This window comes from Rhineura floridana, chromosome 10 (assembly GCF_030035675.1).
Source record: "Rhineura floridana isolate rRhiFlo1 chromosome 10, rRhiFlo1.hap2, whole genome shotgun sequence".
In the NCBI taxonomy this organism is placed as follows: domain Eukaryota; kingdom Metazoa; phylum Chordata; class Lepidosauria; order Squamata; family Rhineuridae; genus Rhineura; species Rhineura floridana.
The window spans coordinates 54,292,986-54,318,794 of NC_084489.1; the positions used below are offsets into that span (position 1 = coordinate 54,292,986).

The following is a 25,809-nucleotide window of genomic DNA, read 5'->3' on the forward strand; positions in this document are numbered from 1 at the left end:
TTTCAAAGAAATTACAAACCAATGCATACAAGTGGCAAAATAACCAAAAGTTTCATGCATTTCAAATGGTACCATACTGAGAAGCAGGATTTCTATTATTTTCTGTTTTGTTCACAAAATCAGTAAAGTCATATAAAACTTTAACAAAAGTGTCTAATTTTGAAATACCTTTCAACACTCCTCATTTTTGTATAAGCTTTCCCATAAATGCTAGGTACCAATCGTTATGATACCAATACTCCAGGGTTACCCCCTTTAAGTCTTTCCCATGTTTTGCCATAGTTGGATGAGCAGCCATTAATAAGTCTCATAAGAGGATATGTTTATAATATATGAGGATATATTTATTTATAATATATACTTGTTAGTCTCTTAATGTTTTGATGTTTGCATGTTCTGCTTTGTACGTCGCTTAGAGTGGCTGACAATTCAGCCAGATAAGCGACTAATAAGTCAAATAAATAAATAAATAAATAAATATTATATATGTATATATATAAAATATAAGAATGTATATATATTCTTATAAGAATATATATATAAGAATATAATATGTATACCTTATTATATATTATAAGAATATATATACATAATCTTAAATCCAGTTCTCCACATTTCTGCAGCAATTTGCTTTAAAAAAAATCTCATTAAAATTCTCCAGCATTTTAGTTCAAATTTCTCCTAATAAATACATTTCGTATGCAGTTTTGACTACACATTTTTGCAAGCTATTTCTACTATAAAATGCATTTTTGTATGTTATTTTCATGAATATACTCTTTTTATGCACATTTTCCCCTGACATATGAATTTTTGTAAATATTCTTTGGGTGGAGGACTGCATCGCAAAATCCAGATAAAGTGGCCATTTTGGAGGACAGCTGAATTTTGGTTCTCATTGTTTTGGAAGGTATGAATCTGATAGAGTTGGCTTTAAAGAGAAGACTGGGGGAAGATATGATAGCACTGTTCTTGAACGTGAAAGGTTGCCACACAGAGGAGGGCCAGTTTTTCTTCTCAATCATCCCAAAGTGCAGGACACGGAATAATGGGCTCAAGTTGCAGAAAGACAGATTTCAACTGAACATCAGGAAAAACTTCCTAACTATTCGAGCGGTACAACAATGGAACCAATTACCTAGGGAGGTGGTAGAGGCATTCAAGAGGCAGCTGGACAGGCATCGGTTGGGTAAGCTTTAAATTGGATTCCTGCATTGAGTAGGGACTTGGACTCCATGGCCTTATAGGCCCCTTCCAACTCTATGATTCTATGAAATGCAAACTGAATTGAATTTCTCCCTCCTCCCTACCAGGGATTGAACTTGAGGCCTTTTGAATGATGAGCATGTGCTTTCTCAAACAATAGTGTTCTGTCTCCTCCCAGTCTGCATTACTTAATCCAGGATTCATTGCTACTTATAAAGCATTTAGCACAGTTTTTAATTCTGTTCTTCAGACACCAGTGTTTTAGTGATGGAAGAATTGTTCTTCTGCGAGGTACCTATAATATTGGAGATTCCCAATAAGTTGTTCCTTTTTTGTTTATATATGCTTTTTGCAGCAGTGTTAACAAGGCTGCAAGTAGGTAAGAGTTAACTTCCTTCATGCTTTCATTCATGTGTGCAAAGGCTTTCAGCTGATACAAGTAGGAGTATGTTTGGCTAAGCAAAGTTTATTCCATGAGAAACTGACCTAATGGCATTAAACATTTGCTGTTCAAAGGTTTCCCATCATAGCGGTCTGATTAGAAATATTTTCAGTTGGTGAGGCCCAAAGCAAATACATGTAATTATCTCAAAATTGGAAGGTAAAACTTGGGAGTTTTTAAGTAAAACCCACTCCAGTATTTTAAAAAAAATGATCTTAATATACATCTATTGGGACTGTAGATCAAGTTGGACAGTCTGCTGTTCAGTTACGACTCCACAGTAAATTGGCACCCCCATTTTTTTGTCTTTACAACTGTGATTTGATTAGTGAACTTCATTCAATGACTGCAATATCAGGCAAAGACTTGAATTTTTGAAATGGCCATCACTGTTACACTACATAAAATGACCATTCAAATAACCTGATTTTTTCTCAGATAATGCTTTTCAACCAGGACCAGCTCAGTCATTGGACAAATTGAGGCTCCTGTCCCACTGCCAGTGTTGAAGTAACATTCACCTGCCACAGTTGTTGGCCTTTATATTTGGAATAGTAGGAGGCATCTTTGTCATGAGCCCCATGGAATGTCCATGGAGCGATGATGAAGAAGAGGAGGAGGAGATGGACTGGGATTTGGAGAGGGCCCTAGTGTTGTGCAATCAGGGGATGTTGAGGGCAAAGGCTCCAGCTCCGTTGACACTGACAGCTCCGTCCTTATAGCTCCAGTTACAACTGATGAGACATTGCCTGATCAAGAGGCTGTCCTTTCACCTCCCTTGCACCCCCCCTTCCCCATCCACACCACCGCTGACACCACACACTCCTCTCGAGTAGGAGGACCTCACAGACGTGTCTCCACCACCCTCACCCTGGACACGGAAGCAACTATGCCGGCAGGCTCAAAGGCTTCCCTCGGTTCCTCTAAGGAGGAGCGCTTGCGTATGTGCACACTCCTATTCAGTGACACCTTCTTCACACAAGTAGATGAATGCGCCCATGCTTACTTAAGAGTTGTAAGGGGGCGTACCCAATTGCTTCAATAACATCTTAGCTCTGTGTAGTCATGCCTAGTTGTGCTAGTAGAGTTGCAGTGTTCTGTGTAATCTGTAAGCTGATCTATGAAGCGTTCTGAACTGAAATTTCCTATTAAACCTATTAAAGAAAAGCATCCCTTCACGTCCGAGTCTGACTTCAGCAGCCTAGGGCAGGACAATCTTGTCCTTTTAGTAGTTCATGTGGTTATCTGAGGGTCATTGGATAAAGTACGTTTTCCAACTGAATGGGGGGGAAACAACCGTCATCACATCCACTTAATGCTGAAGCTAGGCAGTCCTTTCCCTATCAGTTTGGAAGTGAAATAGGGCAACCCAAATATAAGGCAGTAGATTCTATATACACAGGAGACTCCCTAGGTCTACAGAAGTACATTAGTTTGTAAAATAAAAGAAAAAAGGGTTTAGAGTGACTGCTGCAGGATTCTAAGGGCAGGGAGTTGTTACCTTGCTGCTGTGCAGCCCCCTAAAGCTGTCTCCCTTAGAAGATCACCAGTCCTCTCAGAGCCAGCCATGTTGTTGGCCAGAGCACCAACATTGTCACTCCCTCCTCACCTCCCTTTCTTCACTTAACGGAGCATAGTTACAGCTAGCAATAAGTATAACACTTGACTCTTCACCACCATCCTGAAGATGCTTTCTCGATGGGAAACCTGCGGCCCTCCAGATTTTGTTGGAGTCCAGCTCCCATCAGTCTCAGCCAGCATAGGCCATGGTGAGGGATGATGGAAGTTGTAGCCCAACAACTCCTGGAGGGCCACAGGCTCTGTGGCCCTGCTTTAACTTCATCAGAGTGTGATGGAAGCTCAGGCCAAACTGAGGGCAACTCAGGATTAATGGAGCTCAAATTAGTTGAGATGACATGGACAGTGGAGCCATATGGCTAGTCTCAACACAGTTACTTTGGCAGAGTGAAAATGGGTTTTGTGGTGGACTTTGCTGTTGGTATGACAGCAGGTACACTCTTTGACACATTTCAGGATCAGCATGCTGGGTGGCACTGGCAAAACAGATACAGAAGGGTGGAACATTTGGGACACTTGTGGCAATTTCATGGGAATCTACTGTTATTGTGGAATTAATTTTTTCCCATGAATATGAAGTTCCCTGCTAGTCAAGATCCTGCTATGTACTATAATAAAAAATCTCTGCACCAAGAACAAAAAAAAGTAAAGAAACCAGCAAAAGGCCCAACAAGGACCCACCCTCAATGTTGAGGGTGTCAGTTGGGGTGAGGGGGAGAAGGGGCAAAAGAAGGGAGGAGGGAAAAATTGCCTGCTTGAATCCTGTCTAATGGATAATAGTTTCTTAGAGGAGGATAAGATCAGGGGTATGCATGCCATGAGGTTTAAAAGTTGTTCCTTTTACTACAACACAGTTACCTCTCTGGAATTAGTCACTCTATGACACAGATGGGGAACCTGCGATCCTTCAGATATTGTTGGACTCCATCTCCCATCAACCCTAGCTAGAATGGTCAATAGTCAGGAAGGGCCATAGGCTCCCTACTTGGAGGGCTACAGGTTCTTTATCCCTGCCTTACAAGGTGGTAGTCCAGAGGAGCCATTTATATAGTTGTAAGGGAACCACTCATGCAACCAGAGCTTTCTTTCCTGTTTTCCCTAGTGAAAAGCTTTAATTTGGATTCCTGCATTGAGCAGGGGGCTGGACTCGATGGCCTTATAGGCCCATTCCAGTGCTAGTATTCTGTGATTCTATGAAAGGCAAATAAGCTTTGAAATCTGAATCACAGCTTTTTGCATCAGCCTTAGGAGTTGCAGCAGTGAAAACTACAAAGCAAGTTTCAGCTCCACATGATTTCTTATCATGCATGTAAACAGCTCATTTGGATTATGGCCAAAGTGTATAATCTCACTCTTAAATTTTTTTAAGTTTTTTTCTTAGAATGGAAGCAGAAACTAAACAAACTTGCCTTATCTTGTTTTAAGGTTCATTACCAACCAAAGGGATTGACATAAAGATAACAGTGTCTGTATTCTTTGTCACCTCCAGGCTTCTCGCACTGATTTTTCTGGGACAAGTCATATGACCTTTTGCAAATGGCAGAATGAGAGCTGAGTCAATGCCTGTTCAGCTTGGGTGTCTCATTGTAAAGTGGGTGCCTGCTAAAGCTGCCATTTGTTTGCTGCATCAGATTCACAATTTACCAGTCAAGATGCATTGAGGTTTGTACATTGTCTAGCTCATCATATCACGAGTTGCACTAGAAACAAGCCAAACAAAACACTGGAGTGATCCAGCACCTGCTATGCCGTTGTGAGACAGACTTGATCCACATCTGACCATGTGACTCAAACTTGCTTGCTTTCCTTATTTATTTCTTAAGCCACTTTTTCAACAGCTCATAGTGCCCAGTGAAGAAGCAAAACAATTTACAGTACATGAAAACATTAAAAGTCAAACAGTAAAACTAAAACAGAACACAGCAGATACAGAATAGTAATCAAGAACCACAGAGTCAGCAGATTGTCTGCTGAAATAAAAAGGACATGCACCCTTTCCAAATTCTCAATAAAGACAGGAAATGTTTTACCTCAGTGCATCCCAAAGTCTGAGACTACATAGCAAAGGCCTTTCCTGCATTTACCATTACCATTGATTATACAGTGCTCAGGGCGTGTTGTCCTGGACCTAGTAGATGCATAGACTCCTATAGGGAGAGGCAATCTTTTGAGTATGTACATCCCAGGTCGTGAAAAGGTTTTATATCTGCAGCTTTATATCTGCAGCAGGGGTATCTAATGTGGTGCCCTCCACAGGCTGTGAAACGTCAACTCCCATCAGCCCCAGCCAGCATGGCTATCCAACCTACTGTTGTAATTAAATTCACTAATAGGCAAAAAAAGCCTTGCAGTTTAAGAACGTACCTATAGCCAACAGATATTTCTCTCAAACTTTAAAAAGCAGGCAAATTGGGCAGCTATAGTGAATGCACCAGGGGAGCAGGAGACCTGACCTCCTCTCTGAGATATTGTACTGCCCTACAAATTTGTCAAAATGGAAACACAATTTGGGTTAGTCTTTCACAGTCCAATCCACTTAATGTGTAGTTTGGAAGAATTTGGTTACATGTGCCTCTGAGCATTTGGTGAGTAATCATGCTTAGGATAGGTGAAGCTGACCATGGGGGGATGGGAAGGGGAGCAGGTGGTAGGGGGAGGGCAGGTTTGATCATTTGCATCCTTATTGAGTTCAGTGGGATTTAGTTCAGTGGGACAGGTAAAACTAACCATAGGGAAGGAGGAGGAGAGGGAGGGCTGAAGTGGGCAGGGGAGGGGAGGAGGAAAGGAGAGGAGAGGGGAAGGAGAGGAGAGACGGGGAGGGGAAGGGCAGGTCTGATCATTTGCATGCTTATTGGGTTCAGTGGGATTTACTCCCATGCAATCATGCTTAGTATAGGTAAAACTGACCATGGAGGAGGAGGAAGAGGAGGGGACAGGAGAGGGAAGAAGGGGGGAGGGGATTGGGAAGGGAGGGGTGAAGGAAGGGGCAAAAGGGACGGGATGAGGAGGGGTGGGCAGGTTTGATAATTTGCATGATTTTTAAGTTCAATGGGATTTACTAATGTACAATCATGCTTAGGATAGGTGAAACTGACCTGGGGGAGGGGCAGGGAGGAGGACGAAGAAGGAGAAAAGGGGAGCAAATTGTGTGGGTGGGCACTGGGCAGAGGGGAAGCTCCTTTTCTTTCCAAAAAGAAAACAATGTGAACAGTATCTCTATTTTTCAGGGTTTCCCCCACATTTTTATTCTACAGCAGGCACATGTAGCCTCCCACCCAAATTTAAACCAAAGCTGTCCCTGGCCGCATTCACACCAGACCTTTATTTCACTTTAGACAGTCATGGCTTCCCCAAAAGAATCCTGGGAAGTGTAGTTTGTGAAGGGTGCTAAGAGTTGATAGGAGAGACAGAGCTACAATCCCCAGAAGAGGGGCTGACTGTTAAACCACTCTGGTCACTGGAGCTCTGTCAGGGGAATAAGAGTCTCCTAGCAACTCTCAGCACCTTTCACAAACTACACTTCCCCCAATTCTTTGGGGGAAGCCAGAATTGTCTAAATTGGAATAACTGTCTGGCCTGGGTGTTAGCCAGGCCAAACAGCTGTGAATCAGGCTTTTAGAACACTGACAGTTGGTTCTTACTGAGCATGCCCGCGTTTATCATTGAGTTCAATGCAAAAGTTATTAAATTAATTAAAAATCAGCCAGGCATTTTTTAAACTTTTAAACTGCAGAAGATGAAGGTCAGAGTATGGGGAAAGGTCAGTAATAAGATTACAGGCACTCTGTCAACATGGCTGATTTCTAATTAATTTCAACAAATTATGAGAACACTGACAAAAAAGTCCAACAGGGGTCTGGATTTCCCCCCTCTTCTTTTACATTTTGAATTCTCAGTTCTGTCTGACTGTTTTGTGTATCGCCATGAAAACTTAGAGGGTTGTTAAGCAAGCATTTCTGAGTTCAGGATTATATATTTTGTAAGGTTTTTGTTTTGAAATGAGCTTATGGGAAGCAGCAGAATGGCATGAAAGGGTATTTTCAACTTAACATTGTGGAATGCAAAAAATCCATGCTGGCTATAGTATACAGCCACTCCAGTATCAATTTTTCTATGGAAACAACTCGGAGAGAAATGCAGTTAGCTTTATATACCCACTGAGTATACCCACTGAGTATATTTCTTGAGCTCAAAACCACTCAGCAGACCCCTTTCAAAATTCATGGGGAAGGGTCAAAAATCTCACTAGACGCTTCTGCGCTTTTACTTAAGTAACTGTGTGGACTGTGGCTTAAATTGTTAATATTTATATATTACATTTCTGAAAGAGATCATACACATATGCATCGTAGGTGTGTACCAAAATATACTTTATTCTGAATATGTATGTAGACAAAAAACATTTGTATGTAGAAAAAAAGCCAGAATGTATATATTACAGTGAATATTTTTAAAATTTAACAGTAACACGTTATAGGGAATGTCCAAAACACAGAGACTGTAGGCAATCACAAGGGAAGGCTGACAATCTTCCATGCATCTGTTGAATGTCCAGAAATGCAGACCTATGCTAGGGTATGCGGAGTCCATAATTTCAGACATTCTCCAGATGCAAATGGGATCATAGACTGTTTCTGCTGTTTGGATGTTTAACTGTAACAGATATGTAATACTTTATAACACAATGTTCCACAATCTGTAGGAAGATTCCTGGCACTGGGAAGGTTGTTTGGCTGATGGCCATTACCCTTATGCCTAACAGTTACTCTTATGCCTAACAGCCAGGGTGAGCCAATGGCCATATCCAGGGCTAGTGCCCTCCAGTTGCGTTGCACTGCAACTCCCATCATCCCTGACCATTGGCCATGTTGGATGGGGCTGATGGGAGTTGCCCAAATATCTGGAGGGCACCAGGTTGGGTAAGGCTGGTCTACATTGAATAGCAGCAATTCCCAGGATTTGGGGCAGCACTCTTTCCCAGCCTTACTTTGAGATGCCAATGATTAAACTTGGGGCCTTATGCGTACAAAGCATATACTCTACCCATTCATTTTAACTGGCATCTCCTGTAGATGAAAGACCTCTACTGGAAAACCTGGAGAGCTGCTACCAGTCAGAGTAGATTATACTGTGCTAGGTGAACCAAAGATTTGACTCAATCCAAGGCAGTTTCAGGTGTCTATATCTTGAAAATGAGAATAGCAGGTACTTGTTTTAAAAAAAGAGAAATGCTCGCCTAAGCTCTACTTTTCAGTTACCACTGAGCAACTGTGTTGACCCACATTTATGTGCCTAACATTTGATAATGGCCTGCTAATAATGGTATTGTAGTTGATCTGTAACTTACTGGACCTGCCACCAGAGAGATTGTCACTTTGGCTGCATCACGTTAACTGCTTATGCCTTCCTGCCCCTCGCTATACATGATATCCAGATTGGGCTAGGTCATGCTGGACTCAGATGTGAACTTAGCAGTATCATGATGCTATTGCGATTCCTGCCATTTCACTGAAGTTTCATATGGGAGGTCAGTATGCTGAATGTCTTTGTAATATTTTTGCGTAGTTTCAGATAAAACTAAAATTGATACCTTCAAAATCACAGATCTATTTCTAGTAAGCACATACTCATCACTTCAGCACAAGTTTTCCCCATCCAGCCGTGGCCAAGTCATTTTTACCCTGCCCCCTCGCATCTCTTCAGCAAGGAAATACCATTGACAACTTGCAATCATGCTGAATAGCGATGTGTAGATGAACTTCCTCCTGTGTTGTGTCTCACTTCCACTCACACAGAGATACTAACTGAAAGGAGAGAAGAAGTAGTAGTATCTGGCCACACTGGAAAGTATTATGCCCAGAATGAGAACTGGGAACCATGCAGGACTCTTTAGGGTAGCTGCTTTTAACTGAAAGTAACTCCAAGTGGGTCGAAATCATGCAGTGCTGTCAGCTATGGCTAGGGATGTGATCCGCTGGCCAGTGCCACTTCACAAATATTCCGTTCAGGTAGCAGCGGATATGAAAGACATCTTCCTGAGACCCTGGAGAGCTGGTTAAAGCAACTGTGTGATTTTTTTAAAATTGTCCTAATGGCATCAGTAAAACTATCATGTTCCTCATAGCGTTGCTGTTTGTTTCTGCAGTTCAAGGAGCCTGAGCTTAGAGCTCTAAGGAAGCCGTTGCTCCAGCAATAATGCTGCTCAGACTGAGAGCTTATATAGGAGCTGAAAGTTCCAATGCTTCCTGGCTCTCAGTCAGGCCTTGATCAAGTAGCCTCACTTGATCAAGCACTTTGTTAATGGTCCCGAAGCTCCTGCATGGCTTCCCATCTCCTCTGTTCTTGTGGCCCTGGGGGTGATTGTGGGGGGTGCCCAAGAGTTGGCCAGGAACCAAGGGAACTTGTACCAAGACCTCCAGTCCTGGAGTGAAGATGTCTAGATCTGACAGCTCCTCATGGAGCAAAAGGAGAATAAAAACAGAACAGCCAACCCCTTATTCAGCCTAACCAATGCACACTCTTGCTTAGCAACATGCTTTTTACATACTGCAGGATATAACCACACACAGTGTGGAAAATAAAAACAGTTGTTCCTCAGTAAAAACATGTTGTTGTCTTCATAAACTCTTCCATCTTTTAATTTTGTTTTGAATTGCTTACATAGCCATTGGACTGTGATGAGTTTTTAAAAGTAATAAAAAAAAAACAGGCTGGGAGTAATGGAGTTGGAGTAATGGAGCTCCTGTCATTTCTTGAAAGTGGCAAAAATTGTTTGCAAGGTTGAATACCACAAGCAGACATTTAATCAAGTGGCGCGAGTGAATTTGTGGTTCTCTTTCGAAAATCTTTGATGCCAAATTGTGGAGAAAGCAAGAACATCACGGCATGCGGCTACCATCTTAGTTGGCTATGCTGCACTATCAATGACAGAATCCAGATATTTGTGTTTGAAAGTTATTTCTCTTGGTTTTCATCTCTGGCTTCCAGCCCAGAATTTGAGGCTGCTGTATTGGCAGTTCTAGAGGGTCTCACGTGGCTCTCTGTAGTGTGTTTGGATTAGAAATGGGAGGCCTTGTTTTTCTCCTAAACACTAGTTTCCCTTTCCTATTGTACATATTTGGTGGATTTTGTCATGCTGTGAGGTGGTTTCCAATGAGTTAATCTGTTGAAAATGCTTTGATACTCATGCCTGGCTCAAGATTACTCATTCTTAAGGAACTAAGTATAAGGCTTGCAAAAATAGGCTTTCCACCTTTAATGCAAGCAACTTTCTTCTTGCAGAAGACAGAGATATCTTCCTCATATTCACAAATAATTTTGTTTCTGTTGTTTTAATAAGGAATAACCCTGAGGTTGACTTGTACATGGAATGTAGCTTTACTCATTTCAAATGCACAGCTTCTGGAGTTACTGTGAATGGTATTATTTAACCCAAAGCATTTGTCTTATGAGACTCGCATGTAACTTTTAAAATAAATACTTCTCAGCTTTCACCTGGAAGAAAAATACTGTGTTGGAAATGGCTTGGGAAGAGTGGATTATAATAACCAGTTTTTTCTCCCTCAATGAGCATTGATTTTTAGTCTCCAGGTGGTTGGAATCAATTGAAAACTGGCTGTCTGAAGGGTCCAACAAACGCTGCAGCCAGTACATGTTGGATGAGTTTCAAAATGTATGCTTTTGGTTGGTGAGACATTGAAGAAGCCAAAACAGCCAAGATGGGAAAACACACAAGAAAGCTAGATGAAGGATGTCAAAAAATCACTTTAATTACAGAACGTGTTTCTGTTTTTCTTTTCAGGGCACTTTTTCGTGGAAAATCAGATGTTGATCAGCTAGGAAAAATCTTTGAGTAAGTAATAACTTCCTGCATTTTTTGTCACAGGAATTTTCCAGATAATTAATTTTTAGTGCAATAAGTGCACAATAGTCACCCATTTGTTAACAGTCCAGATATTTTCCTTCTAAATAAAAGTTGTATCTTACTTTCCTTGCACTAAATATGATATACTTTATAGGAGGAGGAAATGCCCTTCTTCAAACTTGATTGCTGTATGAAATGTCATTACATGAACATCACCACCGTCTGTTGACTATTGTGTGTAATGATGTTGGTAATAGTAATGCAAATCCCCTTTCCCACTTAGTGAACATTTATTATTTTACTTCTTTTTTTAAAAAAAAAACCCAATGTTTTCAGTATCTTCCATGTCTGCGTTCTACGAATACAGACACAGTTCTAGAATCTGGAGTGTTTATTCTACAATTGTTTTGAGTGTTGTTTTTTTATTCAGAAAGTGGCAAAGTTTCCCCCTAGTGCCTTGCAGTTTCAGGAATCTTTCTTATTTCTCTGTTATTCATTGTCTCTGATGTTGATGATTTCATAATGTGGCACACCTGTGACATTATCTCCTTTCTCTACATTTTCCCTCCACTCCCCTTCCTTAGAGTGTCTTGTCTTTTTAGTTTGTAATCTTCAGGGCAAATCCTGTCTCTCTTTTTTCTTTGTTAAATGATGTGAGCCACTTTAGGACGCAACACTTGTTTGAAAAGCTGGATGGATGCATGCATGCATGCATGCCCCTCCAGCCAGGCTGTCTCCTATCCCATCCAGCCTCCATCCTTTATGTCAGGGATAGGGTTTCCTTGGACTCATGGCTAATGAAATATGTCAGGGAGGCAACGGCTGGATTGGCCAGGGAGGTAATTAATGTTTCTCTTAAAGAAGGAGTGGTAGGCTGTCTGAAATAGTAGGACCATCCCTGAAAGAACATTTCTTGGATCCAGAAGATCCAAATAATTTTAGACCAGTTGCAAATGTCCCCTTTCTGGGCAACGTTCTTGAAAGGGTTGTTGCCAGTGAGATCTAGGTACTCTTGGAGGAGACAGATTTTCTAGATCCATTTCAGTTGCAATTCAGGCCTGATTTTGGTATGGAAACTGCCTTGGTCATCCTGTACAATGATCTGGGTTGGGAGAGAGACAAGGGGAGTGTGGCTCTGTTGATCCTCCTTGATTTCTCAGCAGCTTTCAGTACTGTCATCCTTGGTATCCTTCTGCAGCGACTGTTTGAGTTGGATATTGGCACCACATTGCAGTGGTTCCATTCCTACTTGGATGGCTGGATGGCTCCAAGAGTGGTTCTTGGGGAGCATTGCTCGGCTACATAGGTTCTCCAGTATGGGGTCCCGCAGGGATTGGTTTTGTCCTCCGTGCTACATGAAACCACTGAGTGGGGTCATAAGGAGTTTTGCTGATGACATGCAGCTCTATTTCTCCTTTTCATCTTCTGAGGTGAGGCAGTAGATATGCTGAATCACTGCTTCATTGCGATAATGGACTGGATGAGGGCCAATAAACTGAATCTTAATCCAGAGAAGACTGACATGCTGTTGGTGGGTGGTTCCTCTGAATGGCTAAGTGGTGTGCAGCCTGCTCTGGATGGGGTCACACTCCCTCTGAAGGAGCAGGTTTGTAATTTGGGGGTTCTCCTGGGTCCATTACTGTCATTTGACGACTGGGTGGCCTGAGTGGTGCCTTCTATCTGCTTAGGCTGGTGGCCCAACTATGACCCTATCTCAATAGGGATAACCTGACTACCATAAACTATGCTTCAGTAACCTCAAGGCTGGATTATTGTAGTGTGCTTTATGTGGGGCTGCCTTTGAAAATGGTTCAGAAGCTTCAGTTAGTGCAGAACGCGGCTGCCCAATTGTTGACAGGTTTAAGGCAAACAAATCATATAACACCAATTCTATTCCAATTACATTGGCCACCTATACACTTCTGAGCCCAATTCAAAGTACTGGTTTTGACCCATAAAGCTCCTTAGGGCTCAGGACTCCAGTATGTTCTGGAATGCCTCACCACTTATGAACCTACCTGAACCCTTTGATCTTAATCTGAGGCCCTTCTCCAGGTTCCCCCTTTGAGGGAGACTCTGAGGGTGGTGACAGGGGGGAGGGCCTTTTCAGTTTTGGCTCCCCATCTGTGGAATGCACTCCCCAGTGAGGTCCACCTGATGCCTTCGTTGACATCTTTTCAGCGGCAGGTAAAGACCTAGTATTTTTCCCAGGCTTTTACTAGACCAAGATGAAATGGTTTTCAGTACAGTCCCAAAGCTTCCTGTGGCTGTTGTGGGGTTGTTTGTTGTTTTCATCTTTATAGTATAATATATTCATTTGTCTTTTTAATAGTGTTGTAAGTTGCTTGGAGACTTTCAGATAACAAGCAACAAACAGATCTAATAAATAATAATAATCCTGGCTAGCGGTTGGGTATTATGGAAGTTAGAGTCTGACGACATCAGGAAGACCACAGGTTCCCCATCCCTGCTGTTATGTGAGGATAAGGTTTTGTTCTACTACTAGAGCAACTGGCACTGGGGTGGAGATGTTTGCTTTTGCGGAAGAATAGAAATGAATTAATCCTTAGCTCTACTGCAGTGCTGTGATGCACTTTCAATAGCTTGACAACAATATAGTCAAAATGGGTCAGGGGAATCAGCTGTGGGAGCAGGGAGCTTTTTCATACTATTTTCTGTACAAAAAAATTCTGATTGTAGTTTTTCCTCCCAGTAATTCAATACAGCATTTAAAAAAATTGGATTGGATGCAGCTTCTGCTGTTAATTCAGATTTCTACGCTGTAAGGTGTGACTTCATCACCTGTGAAATGAAAGGAAGGACTATCAGCACCTCTTTCTAAACTCTTTCTTCAACTGTGGAAAAAAGGCTAAATGATGGATAGCCTTGAAGAGTAACTACCTATCTGTGCACAGCTGACATGAACTGTGCAGAACTGATACTGGGCAAACTTAGGGTGGGAAAGAAAAATATTAATGCAAAATTTGAGACTATTGCTAGACATTACTGCATAAGCCTCTAATTCATCACTTGTACTACTCTCTCCTCTGCTTTTTGTTTCTTTTTGATGTTCATTCTTTACTGAGTAGTAAAAATTATTTTCAAAAAGTTATTTCCAACATCTTCAAAGTGGAAAAATAGATTTTAAAAGAAAAGAAGGTATTCTTGAACTTGGCAGGCAGTTGTGGTGGTGTGGCAGGTAGCCTTGCACTAACCTCACAAACTAGCAGAGATGGGTGGGAATGCTGCCCTTGTGGATGCTTCATTGTTGAAAAGACTGCTGGGAAGGAACTGTTCTCAGAGACAGTGTGCATGCTGCAGTCAGCAAGAAGAGCTGTACACTAGCTTGGGTTTAAATTTTTATTTACAATTATCAAGTTGATCAGCTTGGATTAGTGTGTGTTGAGCTCTCTCTCTCTCTCTTCCCCCCCCCCATATTCTGCCTGAGGAACTGGCCTGGTCCTCCATGCCACAATTGTCCTTTTTAAAAATAATTTGTATACCTAGAGTATGTGTATTTGCAGTGCTTGCTTTGCCCATTTACTTCCCCTTCCTTCTTCTGTTGTCCTTACTTTATTTTTTTTAGATTGTACGCCTTTTTGGCAGGCACTGGTTTTTATTGTTTTATTTTATATAAACGCTATGTGCATTTGATGGCACTAAATAAATAAATATAGTCCCTGCTTATGCTTGTGCCTTCTGACTATGGTGAATTCCTGTGCTTCGGTATACAGTTGGGCAAGGAGCAGATCCCTTGTCCACTAGTTGCCCAAAAGCAGATAGGTGGCCTCCATCTTGCCCCACCACACACACCACTGTGTACAGGCTTATCCCCAGCTTCAGGGAAGATCTGGGGAAGGGCTGTAGCTCAGTGGTAGAGCATCTGTTTTGCATGCAGAAGGTCCCAGGTTCAGTCCCTGGTATCTCCAGGTAGGGAAACTGCTGTCTGAAACCTTGGAGAGCCACTGCCAGTCAGTATACTGAGCTAGATAGATCAATGGTCTGACTCAGTATAAGGCAGATTCCCGTGTTTCTGCTCCTGTTTAGAATGGCCCCGGTTCCATTATGGCAGGGCCAGGGGTGAGCACATTACACTCACATACTCACCTCAGTCCTCAGGGCTCTTGTGAAGGCTAGATAATTCCCCCTGTAGCCATTCTGCTTGAACTGGGCATATTCCTGTGTGAGTACAGTGATGTCTGAGGGGGGCAGTTCTTCCCAGAGCCAGCTCCGTCAAGCCAAGAGTAGGAGTTCGGCCTACTCTTCCTTGATCCAGCACAAGGGTAGCGGCTGCTCCCACATCCTCCTCCTTGGAGCCAGGCATCTCAGCTGCAGCCAAAGAGTTCCATGCAGGGAAGCAGGTTTCCTTGCCTGCATCACTTGCTGGATCAGGAAATGCAGGCATGAATCAGATGCACATCCAGATTTGCATCCCCAGATTTGCATCCTAGTATTGATGGGATGCATTAGCAACTCCCTTATGAGGAAAGGTTACAATGTTTGATGCAATCTAGTTTAGAAAAATCTAAATAAGGAGGGCATGATAGAGGCATATAAATTTATTTATTTAGCATAAAACTATGCATTATGTGGAGAAAGTGGCCAGAGAGAAGTTCTTCACCCTCTCATAATACTAGAAGCTCGGGGTCACTCAACAAAACTGAATGTTAGAACATTTGGGACATATAAAAGGAAGTACTTCTTCAACCAGTGCATAGTTAAACTGGAATTTGCTACTGCAAGATGTAGCAATGTTCACCAGCTTGTGCGGTTTTAAGGACAAATTCATGGAGGATAAGACTATCAATTGCTACTAGCCATGATGGCTGGATAATCCCTCCAGTAACAGAGGCAGCATGCCTCTGAATGCCACTTGCTGGATAATACAAAAGGAAGAGTGCTGCTGTGCTCATACCCTGTTTGTGGGATTCCCATGAGCATCTGGTTCGCCACTGTGGGAAATAGGATGCTGGACTAGATACGCTAGACCAAAGGTCTGGTCCAGCAGGATTCTTTTTACGTTCTTGTGTCCTTTAATTAATTCAGGGCTGGGGAACCTGTGATCCTCCAGATGTTGTTGGACCACAACTCCCATCATCCTTGAACACTGGCCATGCTGGCTGGAGCCAAAGGTATCTAAAGTTCAGGAACATCTGGAGAGCCACAGGTTCCCCAGCCCTGAATTAATTGAAGCAAATGAGAGAACTGAATTACGGTAATATGTACCTGCATGAAAAAGAATTGGTGACAGATCTGAGTAGCCTGTACCTGTGGCTAGTCCACAGTTGGCTAGCTTGGGCATCAAGATGCCAAAGAGGAATGGCTAGATCATGGCACGGAGATGAAATCTCCAGAGTGCCTTTGTCAGTTCTGAAGAGCTACTTCTAAAGCTTCAGAGAGCTTCAAAAAGCCAGACAGTGCATGTAGCTGCCTTATCAATGTCCAGTTTTCAGACTGTACCATATCTGTTCCTAGAGATTTTTGTTTTGAACAGCAAGATTTCAATAGCTGGTTTTTGTCTTAACCAAGTTGGCTTCCATTTCCTGTGTGCTCTGCCCCATTGTATATGACTCATCAGCATGGTTAATTTGTCATGCCCCTGAATAGCTTTTCTTACACAGTCTAGAAAAAGTCAGTTCTCAGTGGTTTGGTTTTTATGGCACTGGAAATTATCCCTTCAGTTCATTTATATCTGGCTTTATTAGATAAAGAATGCTTTGATACATACATGATGCATATTTTCATGGTATAAGAAGCATGGCTGCAGTTTTTTTAAAAAAAAGAATATGACAAATTATTTATGACATTTCTGGTGGGAAAATGAACCATGACAGGGTTGAGCAGCCAGAAAACAGCTTTTTCTATCTGTTTCTAGTGGGTGCAATTACCTGTGCGGAAAAGAATTTACCCATTAATCCAAAAGAGAAAATGCTATGCCAGCTTGAGCAGCCACAAGACATTCATTATTCAAAGTCTTCTTGTAGGAAAAAAATTGCCAGGCCTCTAGTTAAGCTGTGTTTTAGTATGTGTTTTAGTCACTCAAAAGTGACTTACAAAAAATCTCAAAAACATACAAAATAAATATCACAGTACAAAAAGAAAAATCAAAACAGTATACCAAGCAAAACTCAAAAAACAATACAAGAAATAAATCACAAAACAATATACAATACAATTCAAATACAGTATAGCATACAATTAGAAGTCATCTTACAAGGCTAAGTAGATAAAAATAATTAGATAAAGGGACATCCTCATGGATACTCTCCTTATTCTTTTCACCTGAACTCCAGAACCTATATCTATCTTCCTTTATAGGGTGGGTTTCAAGAGCCTTATTTGATTTCAAACTCTCATGAGAATTTACTTTCGCCATTTGTTGAGGCTGTGACAATTTACTTTTGAAGTTCTTTTGTACCTGCAGGGGAGTAATAGGTCTTGCAATAGACATGTGAGGGTTTTGAACTGGGATGTTATCAGGAAAAGTCAGAGGAGAATTCCTGCTCCCCCTCTGATTTTTCCTAAATTCCTGATTTGATTTGTTTAACAAATGTTAATGTTGATGTTTTAACGATTTCATTGTATCATTTATATTTGATTACATATTATGCTTTTTATATTATACCCCACTCCAGGATTATTTTAATGAAGAGCAGGCTGGAAATCTTTTCTGTTTTTTAAAATTCAGTTTCCAAGAGATTTTGCAACTGATCAGCAGATCAACCCGTTTCCCTTCCAGGTGTAGCTAATGGGAACGCTTTGATCTGGTGACGAGTATGTTCACAGTCCTAGTTTCCCTGCCGAGAGGATCCATCCATCCATCTGCATTCTCCCACACCTTTTGTTTGTAGTTTTCACACATAGGCAAAAGGGCAGCTGAATGAGCAAACATGTCAGGGAAAATCCTTTATAAATACTGGAGCTGCAATTCTAAGCGCAAGTAGAAGGCATGTCCATTGCAGTCAACAGGACTTTACTGTCATCAGTGATATAGGTTTTCTGGAAAAAAAATCCTATGCATATTAGTAAGTATGCAAATTAGGGTAATTTGCATTGGAAAAGGTTCAGTTTGCATCAGGAAATCATCTGATGCCCTAGAGCAGGGGTCGCCAACAAGGTGCCTTCCAGATGTGGTTGAACTCCAACTCCCATTAGCCCCAGCCAGCATAGCCAATGATCAGAGAGATTATAGGAGTTGCAGTCCAACATCAGGAGGGTGCCATGTTGGTTATCCCTGCCCTAGAGAGTGTTCTAATTTAGCATGTTTATTTTAAGTTAAAAACTCTTAAACCGCCAATCTTGCCTAATACTGTGTTTGCATTTGGCATCTGTTCATTGTTACTAATGAACTTATGAAACTGCGTTTATCACAGTTGCTTTTTCTGTGGAAAAATAAAGCACTGGAAATAAAATGAGAAAAATGTCCACCCCACATCATTAGTAATCATTCTTTATTGTTATTTATTTGTAACCAAGGGTGTAGTCGTCCAGGGTTGTGGAGGGTTGTAGACCCCTTGCTTTTTTGGGAGCAGGGTCCTAGCAGGGTCCCTATGTACAAGCCAACCAGCATGAGAGGGGAGCATGTTAGCCACAGAGAAGAGTTTTCTCACTTGGGTACAATGTGCTTCCTTGTCATTTTGTGCTTATTGGAGCCAGTTAGAATGAAAGGAGGTAAGTCAATCACTGAGAAGATTATTTTTTATATATACGTAATTGTTTTTAATGCTGTTTTGTATTAATGTATTTTAAGATCTGTTTTTATCAAGTTTTAAAGTTTTTTGGTGCTTTGTTTGCCACCCTGGGCTCCTGCTGGGAGGAAGGGTGGGATACAAATTAAATAAATAAATAACACGTGCCTCCTCTTTCACGCTGAATGGCTCCTAGGGTAAGTGAGAAGTGAGCTTCATGGCAAAGTACCTCGGTCTCCCACACTTGGCTTCATTTCAGAATTCTTAACATCAAAGGGTTCCTAGCAACATTTAGCCTCCAAAGATTTGGGAGGATGGGGAGCCTGTGCACACAGCAGTTTTATTCTGGTTCTGTACGTCTATCGTTGCAGAAGAGATAGAGAATCTGGAGGCATGGCTGTCAAGGGGCATGGTGTGACTATCATGAAGGGACCCTGCACTTCTGAATTTGCCGATATGCTACAGTTTTTAACTAGTTTTGAAGGTGGTGATTCATTTAGGGATAGCAGCCAGGTCACGTATTCTGTGTGTCTGTAGGAAACAATAGAGCAGTCTGCTGCTCTTATGTTTCCTACAGAACTCCCCATCTTGTATTGCCAAACACTTTGGGGTTCTACACTTGTAGCTGCCGTCATGTGTGTCAGTACTGGGAGTCTTGGGGCATGAATGTGATCCTAAAAAACAGAAGGCATGGGAAGCTGAAATGATTGTCACTGTCTGTCACCTAAAACAGCGGTTCCCAAACTTTTTTTCCACAGATCACTTGAAAATTGCTGGTGGTTGTGACGGACCACTTGATTATTTTTCTGCCTGTTGTAGCAATTGTAATGCGCTGTGCTAGAAGCTGTTTATGATTATTTTTAATTGCATTTTATTGCTTCTTTCATTTCTTACATTTCATTTTATTGCATTTCAATTTGCATTCCGTAGAATTCAAAAGGTAATAAAATAAAATAAAAGAAGCAGCAAAAATACAGTTAAAAATCAATATGAATATTCCATGCTGTGGACTATCTGAATGAAGCTTGCGGACCACTGGTGGTCCATAGACCACAGTTTGAGAACCCCTGACCTAGAGAACATAAATTCTGCTATACCTAATAAATATAAACATTTATTATTATTATTATTATTATTATTATTATTAAATGCCTAACTTTTTAAAGCACTGTACTGTAAGACACTCCCTGCCCAAAGACTCACAATCTAATAGGAATACAGAATACAATACAAAAGGGGGAAGAATGGAGAGGGAAGAGGGAAGCAAGCAAATAATAAATAATGATGTCACTCAGCATTCACCCTTGGTGTGTATGCAAAAACCTAACCCTTCATAGCGTACTGTAGTATCCTATGCCTGCTCAATTTGCTCTACTGCTAATCAACAAAAATCAAAAATCTTCCTCTCTCATTAATGATTATAGTTTAGACTTTTTCTCATATAGAGAGTGTTATTTTCCATATATCCTGTTCTAAAGCTGACAGGTAGGTAGCTGGGACTTCCAGGCTGCCTCTCTTATCCAGGCTCTTCTAGCGAGGCTGAGCTTTCATAACAAAACTGCATCCTGTGTACTTTGCATTCTCTGTTTCTTGTCTCCTGCTTTTGCCTCTCAACCTCACCCAGTTATAAGGACATTAAGCTGATGTAAATGTACCACGTAGTAGAATCTCTGAGTGTTTTCATATTAGCTTGTGGAGCAGTTTTAAATATTATGGGTGAAATTCTGCATTAGTTTAGTTTTTGAGTTTTTTAAGCTGACATAAATAAAGCAACTGTGATAAAGGCAATTTGCAAGAAAGGAAGTTGAAAGCAATTTTTATTTATTTCCGACTCCATGTATAATTTGCTACTAAACCAGACATGCAAGACTCATAAGTTGGCACAACAGTCGCAAAATCATCCTGCCTGAAGTCTGCCTTCATCACTGGCAGGGATCAGCTAGGTATCCTTTACCTTGTGTCTATTGGTTTGCCAAAATCAGCCCTCCTGACACCTGCAAAATCCTCCCCCTGGAAGCATCCTTGCAGTTCCATCGCATGTGCACACCAAAGAACAATTCCTGGGAAAATAGAGCAGTGCTGCCCTCTAGTGGTGCAACACAATCATTTTGTGTGTGTGTTCCCAGTCCTTCCAAATGGCTTTGAGCCTCAAAGAAATAATAAGCTCAATGGTAAAATGCCAGCTTTGTATATAGCTTGGTGTGAAAATCACAGCTAATATCTCTCTAAAGCATCGATCAGGGATCCTTGCTTTCCTGACTTTCTTCCTGTAAGCCCTGTGTATGAAGCCCTCTGGCTTGCCTTCTTAATTGCAACTCCCAGCTGTGACCAAACTTTGAAGTATGTGTAAGTGCATTTGCCCACGTTTATGAGCAGGCATCTCTCCCTTCCCACTTTCTGTTGTTTTCCCCCAGTGTCTGTTTTAGATTGTAATCTCCTTGAGGCCAGTTGCCTGTGTGTTTTTACTTATGCAACTGTAAGCTGCAATGCGCATGTATGCTGCAAATAATAACAATAAGAAACCTGATATGTCCTGATAGTTTAAGATTGCCTAACTGCTGTCCTAACCCCACTTACCTGGGAGTAAGCCCCACTGAATTCAATAGGAATTACTTCTGGTAGACAAGGTTAGGATGTGTTGTCTGTTATGCTCAGACAAATTTTAAAAAAATGAAAACTCTTGTGCCAAATCTTCTAATTCTTTTTCGCTGCTGCTGCTTTTTTTTTAACTTAGAGGGATATAAAATACAGCTTAAGGATTCCAGGGAGGCATCTTCTGTAAAGGTATCTTGAGACAGGGAGAAACAGAATGTACCTGCTGCTTTGGTTCACGTCCTTAGTATGGCTTGGGCTCTAATGGAGTACGCTATTTGAGGATTAGAGCCTAATGGCTGCAGCCTTGCTTTAGAGCCACTTTCTCCAACCTGGTGCCCTCCAGATGTTCCAACTCCCATCAGCCCAAGCCAGCATGTCCAATAGTCAGGGCTGATGGGAGTTTTAGTCTAACAACATCTGGAGGGCACCAGGTTGAAGAAGTGATGAAGCCAATATCTGGTACTTACTGCATTTGTCAAGGGGGTGAGAAATGCTATCAGATAGTGAAAAGACGCAGGAGTGTGAATTAAGCAGTAAATACTAGTGTTTTACCTGGAGTTAACACCTGCTTCTTCCTTCCTTCCTTCCTTCCTTCCTTCCTTCCTTCCTTCCTTCCTTCCTTCCTTCCTTCACAGTGTAATTGGGCTTCCTGAAGAAGAGGATTGGCCCAGTGATGTTCCTCTCGTAAGGAATGGTTTTCCTTCTAGAACTCCTCAACCCATTGAACTTTTTGTAACAGATATTGACGAACTAGGCAAAGATTTGCTTCTGGTAAGTACCTGCCCAGCTAGAGCTTGTCAGTATCACATAACCAAAACAAAACAGCAATATGTATTATTTATTAAATTAATAGTGCTGGTGATGATGGATATGAATGACAGAATCTTTGATTGTATCTTTAAAAAAGATCCTTCAATAAAATGTGTTGAAATCTGGTGATTTTGGATATTGATTATAACAGTTTATTTCTCTCATGTATGGTGAGCTGTGGAAGGGTTAGAAGCAAGGACAAAACCTACTTTTCCCATCATTTTTCTTTAATCGGAATAAATGAATTGTTGCCGTTCTTTGTGAAGCCTTAAGGGGCAGTGTCATAAGCTGAGCCTTGCTGGCTCTGACTCTGTGGTGCCTCCTAATTTGTAATTGTCTCATTTTCCTTATATACAGAAATGCTTGACATTCAACCCCACAAAGAGAATATCAGCTTACAATGCCTTATCACACCCTTACTTTCACGATCTGGAGAAATGCAAAGAGACTACGAACTCTGACATGTCATCCAGTCAAAACTCCACTGAGATAAATACACCCTAAAGCTACTTCCAGCTCAACCTACAGATGAACAAAGTATGTAGCTGATAAGGTCACTGTTGAAGGTAAAAACCATTGCTGTCCCACTGAAGATTATTCCCTAGAGGCTTCATACATTGTCTGTGCTTCTTCGGGGTGATGATCTGCTTCTCCATGGAAAAGGACCGAGTTGCCTTCAGCAAAGCAAATGCAAGAGGCAAGGCTTCCAATGACTCCCACTGTGGCTTGGTGTTTGTTTAGTTTACCTGGAGATCGCCAGGTGAAGAAAAGCTGCTGACCAGTTTTGCTGCCATTTTCTTCCTAGCATTGAATGGTGCCGCCATGAGCTAACAAAATCCTGTCTCACTACCAAAACCTGACTTAACGTCTGTCACTAGGTGCTGAAGTCTGATTTGGTACTCCTTTGGAGTTACGGTGATTGTTTGTTTTGCTTTGCTTTGCTTAATCATGATTTCAGAAAATGATTTTCTAAAAGCATTATTTAAAAGAATGACATTGAAAATACTGAACCTCTATAGCCTGCAGTTAAGAGAGATGTGTACAAACACAACTGGCTATTGTAATCACACAGGAATGTCCTTCCTTGATAGGAAATATGAGATGATAATTACAGCATTTGTTGCTCCTCATCATAACTTATGTCTCTAACTTAATACGCAAGGGTATTATTAACAAGATTGTGCACATATGGAAAAGGTGGGTTAAAAAAAAAAGAAAGTAGGGATCATTTCTCCAGTCTGCTGAGGTTATGTCAGTCATTGCACAGTGTATCTTCTTTATGCTTCCCTCCATCATACCACTGTGCATCTTTGGCAATGATATATTTTAGACATATATGATGCCCAGCTAACATGTTTAAGTGGGTAGAAGAAAAATAAGTGTTCCTTTAGTATTACCTCCTTTTCATTTTCAGTGATAATTTGTTTTTCCTGTATTTAGAGAACAAATATAACTTCACAATCCTGTAATCACTTACCTGGGAGTAAGTTGCATTGAACTCAGTGGGACTTACTTCTGAACTGACAAGTATGGGGCTGTACTGCAAGGCTACAATCATGTGCACTTTTTCCTGGGAGTAAGCCTCATTAAATACAATGGGACTAACTTCTGAGGAAACCTGCATAGGATTGTGCTGTGAGGAAGCGAGTGCCCATTACGTCATTGCTAAGATACACACTGAACCTCAGGCACTGGAGCGCACAAATTGTCACTGCAACTCAGCCTTAGATCCTTGACATTTCATGTAATTTAGGATATTTTATTTTTCTGTAAAGTGTGAGGACCCCCTTCTGCATCACCATTTAGATTTACCGCTCTGCTCTGCTTTTCTGCCACACATGCTATAACTGAAAGCCAGCCTGCTTTCTACTATAATTCACCTAGCTGCCTTAGCACAGATACTTTAAATGTTACATTAAATTTTGTGTATATTTTAGTTTAAGGGCTTGTTTTTTAAAAAATATATATAGAATTTTTAAAAGAAATTTTATTTTTGTAGTACGGTTTTCAGGAAATATTTTAATCCACAAGAGAAAAATGTATACCTAGCTGGTTCTGCTGCAGTGACCCAGATGCAAGTCCAAGGAAAACTGGCCCAATATATAAAGAGCTGCAACCACCACCACCACAATGATAGGCACTGTTGGAAAAAAAACTGATGGCTACTACTGTTAACACCCACAATCATCCGTATTGTGCTCATCTGTCCTTTGGTTGTTTTTCTACTTAGTGACAGTCAAACTGTGTGACCTTAACTGCATAGTTCTGTCCTTGAGTGCAAGCCTCCATCCTCCCCACATACACAAATTGCCAGGGGGAGGCAGGCTGACTTGTATTGGGACCCTAGCCTGGAGACAGAAAGCTTTACCCTTTGCAATCCAGTCTGGATTGAGGGGATCATGTCTGCAATCTGTTGAAATGGGACCTTTCTTTGCAATGCAAATTACAGGTGCAAGGGCCCCAATCTAGAGCAGGATGAAAGTTGGGGTGGGGAGCAAAGGGTTAAATCCCACTTACCCTTAGTAGAATGCGCAGGTGTCAGTCAAGATAAGTAGGCCCACACTGAAAATGGGGACCTGTACTCAAGCGCAGAACTAGGCAGAGTAAGATCACTTGGAGTTTGGCCCTGAGCTGTATCAGCCACTCCCTTATTCCTTGCATGTCCACTCCTACGAGTTTCCCCAAACACCTTCCTGTGCATCCCCCATGCAGTAGCTATGCATAGGCCATATGGGGGATGGAGGGATGTCGGTGTGCAGAAGTTCTGCACTGTGATAGGCTTGTTTTTCCAGGTAGTGGTTTCTCATGCTTTGCTTTGGCCTCAAGCCTCAAGCAAGGAGTGGAGGAAGCTTTCATGTGGATGTGCCCTTAGCATCACACAGCACAAGCTATGCCACTTTGAGGCTCAAACTCCACTTTTATTTCCAATGGGTAGCTTGCCTTGCATGCTTAATTTTCCTAATTTAAATAGCATCTGCATAGAGGCGCAGTCAGGATTGTGACGGGACCAACGTATATGCTTTAATATGCCTCATATGATGCCAATGGAATAAGTGTGAAATTAACTTTCTCTAGTGAGAGTTGCCATTGGATGGTGCATGAACTTTGTGTACAGACAACAATTTCCAGAGATTTGAAGGAAGCATGGTTCATCTTCCTTTTTTTCTTTTTTGTTTTCTATTTAACTAAGGTTAAGGTCCTTGGTCAAACACGTTCTCAAAATACTTTTAAAAACTTGCAAATAGCATTTGACTACAGTCCATTGTGGAACAGAAAAAATGCAATGTGTGTAGCAATGAGCACCATATTCTATGATACAACTCTTACTAATCTCTGAAAAATTATGATCTGTACAAAACTCAAGCTAGCACTTCCCGGGACCTGTAATTGTTCCATAATGGAGCCACACCCAATCTGGGAAAGGCAATTGGGAATATCTGGGTTTTAAAAAAAACAAAAAACAAAAACACAAGAATGTTGTGCTATGGAAATTTCCTGCAGTTTGCATATCCACTTCAACCCAGTTTCTAGAAACTGAACTCATCCATATGGCTGTGCCAACATTTGTGATAGTATCCACAAGAGCATGTTACTAACTTTATCCCATGATAGTCGAGTCTGGGCGT

The 25,809-nt window shown here is 41.4% G+C and overlaps 1 protein-coding gene across 5 annotated transcripts in view; it reads left to right on the forward strand.

The window, feature by feature from the left end:
• The window catches only part of CDK6 (cyclin dependent kinase 6), a 143,290-nt gene extending 119,971 nt beyond the window's left edge, over positions 1-23,319 (forward strand). For all 5 annotated transcript variants that reach the window (XM_061585901.1, XM_061585899.1, XM_061585900.1 and 2 more), the window contains 3 exons: positions 11,028-11,078; positions 22,009-22,144; positions 22,541-23,319. In XM_061585901.1, coding sequence (XP_061441885.1) covers positions 11,028-11,078; positions 22,009-22,144; positions 22,541-22,687 — 334 coding nt within the window. In that variant the 3' untranslated portion in view covers positions 22,688-23,319. The remainder of the gene's footprint in view (positions 1-11,027; positions 11,079-22,008; positions 22,145-22,540) is intronic.
• The last annotated feature ends 2,490 nt before the right edge of the window (positions 23,320-25,809 follow it).